This window comes from Armigeres subalbatus, chromosome 2, assembly GCF_024139115.2.
Source record: "Armigeres subalbatus isolate Guangzhou_Male chromosome 2, GZ_Asu_2, whole genome shotgun sequence".
NCBI classification, from domain to species: Eukaryota; Metazoa; Arthropoda; class Insecta; order Diptera; family Culicidae; genus Armigeres; species Armigeres subalbatus.
In genome coordinates this window covers 304919231-304925230 of record NC_085140.1, presented here as the reverse complement: position 1 = coordinate 304925230, position 6000 = coordinate 304919231, and the positions used below count along the sequence as shown (strand labels likewise).

The window sequence follows — 6000 nt, the reverse complement described above, 5'->3', positions numbered from 1 at the left end:
ATGAAGAATCGATAATCGATTTTCTTTCAGGGAACGATGAAGGTAGGGTAACCGTACCCTTAGTGGAGGTAGCACCAATAGTGGAGGTAGCACCAATAGTGGAGGTAGTGGGGTTTTAATGAGATTTATCATATTTATACACTTTACGATGGTTTCAGTTGATGCGTCGTGCTTTAAATATCCTGTTAAATGCAACTTATCTTAAGATTTTGCTTTAAAAACTATTGAAAACAATGATTTTCCTTAGTAAAATTGCTTCCTTGCGCCTATAGTGGTGCAACTGTACCAATAGTGTCGAGTCTCATAAGAAATCAATGGATCGCACCACTATAGTGCACTATGAGAACCGAACTTATTTTTACCGCCACTAAAGGAACAGTGTACCCATAGTGGTGCAAGCAATATTTGGTATTTGTTGATGTTAAATGACATCTATCTCATTTTTGTTAGCAAATTTATTAGTTTATCTATTGGCTAAGATATTAAAGCTGTAAATTTCCCATAATTATCAATTTTTAAAAAATAGTTTCTTTTGTGGATCTACTAATACCTCCACTATTGGTACCGTTACCCTAATCATTTTAAACGTGTCAGTTTTTCTTTAGACTCAAAATTCGAAAAGAACATTGTTTAATTTGAAATTGAAAAATAGATGAAAATTGCTACCTCGACATTTTCGGTCTTGTTTGACGTACGGATTCAAACGCACTATAGCAAAACACCGCAGGGCACTTGAATCAACCTTTGACAGTTAATATATGGGGCTGACGTTTTGGGCTGATGGTTCATTCGTTCTGAAATGTTGCACAGCCCAAAATTTGCCTTAAAATGTCTTTAGCACAAAAATATTATTTTTACTGATTTAGAATTTTACCAGAATTTTTATAACAACATTATCGGATTGATTACGGTTTATAGAGCCTTAATGCATCTCAAAGTTAATTGCCTATTAAATGGCAAATAAATGATTTGAAGTGTTATTTTAAGGGGTTGTTTAAAGCATATGTATGTAGCAATTTTCATAAACACTACTTTTTTGCTCCGACCGCGGTCATTGCTCTGGTTCTTTTGTTGTACTTTTTGTACGAATCACCGCATAAAACCATCCACCGTACCATCTGTGGTGGGGTGCAGATGGCTGACGGTACGTGGAGGAGGCGAATGAACCACGAGTTGCATCAGCTGTTGGGAGAACCATCCATCGTTCACACCGCGAAAATCGGAAGACTGCGGTGGGCCGGGCACGTAGCCAGAATGTCGGACAGTAATCCGGTGAAAATGGTTCTCGACAACGATCCGACGGGAACAAGAAGGCGAGGTGCACAGCGGGCAAGGTGGATCGATCAGGTGGATGACGATTTGCGGACTGCGTGGTTGGCGGAGTGCAGCCATGGACCGAGCTGAATGGAGAAGACTTTTATGTGCAGCACATGCCACTCCGGCCTTAGTCTGGTAATAAATAAATAAATGCTTCCCCGTGCAATATTTTTCAAATATCATCCTTCGACTTCTTCTTCATGCAACCTTTAATCGCCAATATATATTTTCTATCTGAGACCGTCACGAAAAGTGGTCAGGAAGTATGGGCTAATAACTTAGCCTTCGAATAACATGTTATTGGCCGAATAACACCAAAGGGCGAATAACATGCTATTCGATCGTAGTGCAAACATAGCATAAGACGAATTCAACAAATGGTACGAGAAAGACTTTGTTACCTCTGAGGGACAAATTTGGGTAGATTTCTAATGCACGAGAAGGAAGTAAAAGTGATTTACTCTGATTTTTATTTTTTGAAGTTTTTTAGGACATTACTGATAGGCACTTTAATGCAAGGTTTAAGTAAAAATAAAAATAAGCAATGAGCAATTATAATAATTTATTGGTTATGAATAGTGCATTTTTTACCGAATTTGTTTTCATATAGAGAAATGATGTATCAACACTGATATTTTAGCTGATAATTGATGTTATGTACTTTTTCATAATATCTATTTCATATTATAGTCATAAACCTTATACAATTCAATAGCCACGCGTGCATCGTTCGCAGCATATTTGATCTGATTTTCGGTCAGCACATCGGCTTCCCAATCACTTACTTGCCATGTTTTGTCCATAATGATACCGAGCGATTGCTTAGCCAGACTAGCCAAATCATGTGGAAGTGGCACGTCACAGATTTCCGCCATTTCGCGCAAGTCCACTGCGCCTGCTCCGTCCGCTTGATAATCAATTAAGAGATATTGCATATCGGTTTCAACACCTACACCGGCTTTCCTAATATTTGGATCAGCTAAAATGCACTTCAGTTCTTCAGGAATGTATCCTATTTTACATAATCTGAACAGAAAACATAGGCCTGTTTGGGTGGCCAACTGGAGAAGAGCCACCTTCCGACGACCGTTCCGATCGTTGTTCCACTCGCAGTCTAGTCCAAGAACCGGATATTTTTTGCAAGCTTGCCGTAGTTTTTTTAACGCCTGCTTGCATTCATTCTGGTTGCTGATAACCCGATTCATATGGGGTCGATTGTAATATGGGACGTCATTGATATCCTTCTGATCAGATTGCGAATGGGTTCGATTAAAAGATATTTTAGTTACTACTAACTAACTAACTAACTTACTAAAATAACTTTTGTTCGATTGCTATTGTTGGGAGCACTGACGTTGGAAGACATATTATGTTTGTACACTTGATATGCTACGAAAAGGGCACCAGCTCCGAGAAGAGTCATCAAGAGATATTCATTTCTCCTGGGGTTGTCGCTCATGTTGATATTGATGATCGTTTATGGTGACGCAATATAATGTACTATCTAAAAATAATAAGAATAAAAAATAAGAACACAAGAAATCACTTTTATAAGATAGCAAATGAATATATAAAAAATGTATGGAACAAGTTTTTAAACCCGTTTAAAATATGTTTTATACCTTTGCGGATTTAAAACTTTTCACGATCTATACGCTGTCTCAGCATACGCAATAGTGAAATGGGCGAAGCTGTCATAAAAAAAATTGGATAAATTGCAAAAATACGTGGCGTGTTGATAAGGTTGATAACGACACAGAGATAATATTTTTTGCGCATTCGCGACTACGAACACGGAAGCTCTTAAGTACCCAAGGGCCGATGTCCACGTAGCGTTTTTTGAAGCTGCGTTGACGCAGCGTTACTCGGCGTTGAATCAGGCTGCACTCAGAAATATAACAAATCCACGCTAGTATCTAAACAAATCTCTTCTTATATTTATAAAAGTTATACTTTGCGTTGTTTAAAAAGTAATCTATTCAAGATTATTATTGGCGAATTTTGCGAAAATATTCACCCAGTGTATTGGCTGCTCCGAAAATTACCAAAGTCACATTTCTTGCCATTTGCGCTTCATTTTTGATCCCGAATTTGTTCCGACAGATCAACAGAATTTTCTAGAGAAACGGTGATATAGAAGACGAAAATTGAAGGTTGGTAATTTGAACTAATATTCCGATAATTATCTCTTATTGAATTTTGATTTTAGTACCGAATATCGTTCCTATCTCGATTCCGTTTTCGATGGATCTGAATCGGCTAGAAGAATTCTAGTATTTCAAAGTCGGAACATCGCGTTTACCTTAAGCAAAAGGGTTACAGCACCGCGATCGGCCCAAAGAACGAGGGTCCGTGATTAAAAGGTGGAAATCCGCATTCTGGAAGACGAATCGAATCGCAAGGCAAAAATGCCATTGCTCGCTCTTGGTGTCGCAAGTTGGTGTCGATCCGAAAAATTAAATATGTTCTTAGTTAAGGTACGACAGCTGGTGGTAGCCTATGCAATGTGGTTGTCACCCAGATGCAAACGGTGAAACGTTACTCCGAAGAGTTTTATCACGATGATCCCGAACCGTATGGATAATTATGTGAGCAAAGGTCGAGCAGTAACAACTCTGTTGTGCGCAAACTACGACCGTCAAATAGAACCGGCGTTGTGTCGAAATATGCCTCGCTCGGTAACTTTAACCAATGACGTAGTGGATCCCAGTGGAACATTTAGGAGCGCCGGACAAAAGGGAGATAGATAAGGTGAGTTCATTTTAAAATCTATCAATATCTATCTATCAACCATTTTTTTCTTACAGAAAATTGGAACGCTTCTCTATCGATATTATCAGTTGAAGAATCAATGCACTACGAGCTGAAAACTCAACAGCATCGTTTACAGCAGCATACCACTCTCGAAAACCCCAGCTGGAACCCCCGACGGATTAGACTTTATGGACATTTCCAAAATTAGAATGTCATTCTGTTGCCAGAAAAACGGAGATTATGTTGCTTTAGATTCTTTGTTGCTTATTATTGCCTCAATTGCTTTTGTTATGCTAGAAGAACCGCTAAGATATTTTAAGTTGCATATTGATCACGAAAAATAAAAATGTTCGAAAAGTGTTTCATTGCTGTTTATTTTTTTGTAAACATAATTCCTAACAAAGCAAAATTAATTATAACAACAAATACTGTTTTTAATATCGTCGCTGTATACTATTCCCTCCCAAATAAATGAAAGTTATATTAACAGAGTATAACCAGCACATAAACGAAGCCGGGGTCAACCAGGCGAATAGCCAGTTAGAATGACTTTAAATCTATTTAGTATAGATTTTTCTCAGAGTGTGGGAATGCACACAACAAGCGGTAAGTGTATGTAATTAAGAGTGGCGACACTGTCAGAATTGGATCAAAATTCATCTGTCATTCCCATACAAAATCGTGTTCCAAACGAGCAGGAGACCTGTCACATGCGGCACATGAATCGAGTAAGGGCGAAGCCAGAGTAAACGCGACGTGCGATGCGACGCGACGCGACAGTGCAATTTGACAGCCTGTTGATAATGATTGTTATTCTTTTACGTGAGCCGCGTCGCGTCGCATCGCACGTCGCGTCTACTCTGGCGGGCGCCTAAGGCTCCGTCAGACGTTGCAAGCAAATCACTCGTACGAGCGAATGATTTCTGAGAGCACTCGCAATTGCAGTCACACGTAGCAGTTTTTCACTTTAAGCAAATGTCAGATTTACTCTCATGCAAATATAAACAAAAAACGAAAAACTTGTTTTACAGACACAAAATCTAATTTCATTCCTATTTTTGCAGTGCAAGAACCAACCGCACCAGACGGCTGTAACGAAACTCTGAAATTTTCCTGAGTTAGTAAGAATTGGAATTTTCAATGTTTTTACGTTGATAATCAATAGTTCCAGTGGGCTTAAAAAAATGCTGGAAAGTTTCCGATTCCATTGATAATAAAATCTCGAAAATGCATTGAAAGATAAAGGAGCTATTAACGTTTGAAATCTATCCTAAATTCGTGACGGTCTCAAATATGGAAATTTTCATTTGTCACCCTGTATCTAGACGTAGTTTACATCAATGGCGTCCTATGCCAGCAGTTTTTTTTTTTGCTTTTTTATTGAAAGAAGAAGAGGAATGTGAGGTTTAAGAACGTTACCTTGAGCGTGTGTTTCTAGATTCACACCTCAGCGTGTCAATCGTTGAGTAGCAAGCCATTACTCGCCCTCTTCTCGTCAAATCTCGCATCCTATTTCGCTCCGACCATTTGTAAACGCACATCATCGTAAAAACGTTTTGTAACTGACTATCATATCGACCTTCTATTCTCTGAATAGTTAGAATGAATGAGGGCGTCCTTGGGATGTTGCACCTATTGTGAACATCAAGTAGATCCCCATTCCCTGCATATTCTGAAGACACCTCCTTGCTTCAAAAGTGTTTTTTTTTTCTAGTACTTGTTTTCATAACAAAAAGAGCACCATCACAGAGCAAGAGATTTGAACCAATTATTCGATAAAGGATAACATACACAAATACTCATAACAACATTAGGTTTATATTATTATATAATCATAAGCTGTAGCTGTAGATATATGTGGTAAAAATCTTCGGGTAGGGTGACGTGACATTAACCAATTATGAGAAAATCGTCGAATGTTCCGCGGTA

At 38.5% G+C, this 6000-nt stretch overlaps 1 protein-coding gene across 4 annotated transcripts in view; it reads right to left on the bottom strand.

Annotated features, from left to right (window-relative positions):
• Positions 1–1783: 1783 nt before the first annotated feature.
• LOC134212535 (exonuclease 3'-5' domain-containing protein 2-like) overlaps positions 1784–6000 on the bottom strand; it is a 31868-nt gene continuing 27651 nt past the window's right edge. For 2 of the 4 annotated variants that reach the window (XM_062690494.1, XM_062690495.1), the window contains 2 exons: positions 2630–2821; positions 1784–2561 (listed from right to left, as the gene is read on the bottom strand). In XM_062690494.1, the coding sequence (XP_062546478.1) occupies positions 1992–2561; positions 2630–2776 (717 nt within the window). In that variant the 5' untranslated portion in view covers positions 2777–2821 and the 3' untranslated portion in view covers positions 1784–1991. Of the gene's footprint in view, positions 2562–2629; positions 2822–2939; positions 3137–6000 lie in introns of those variants that run through there. The other 2 variants (XM_062690496.1, XM_062690493.1) reach the window with 2 other exon arrangements.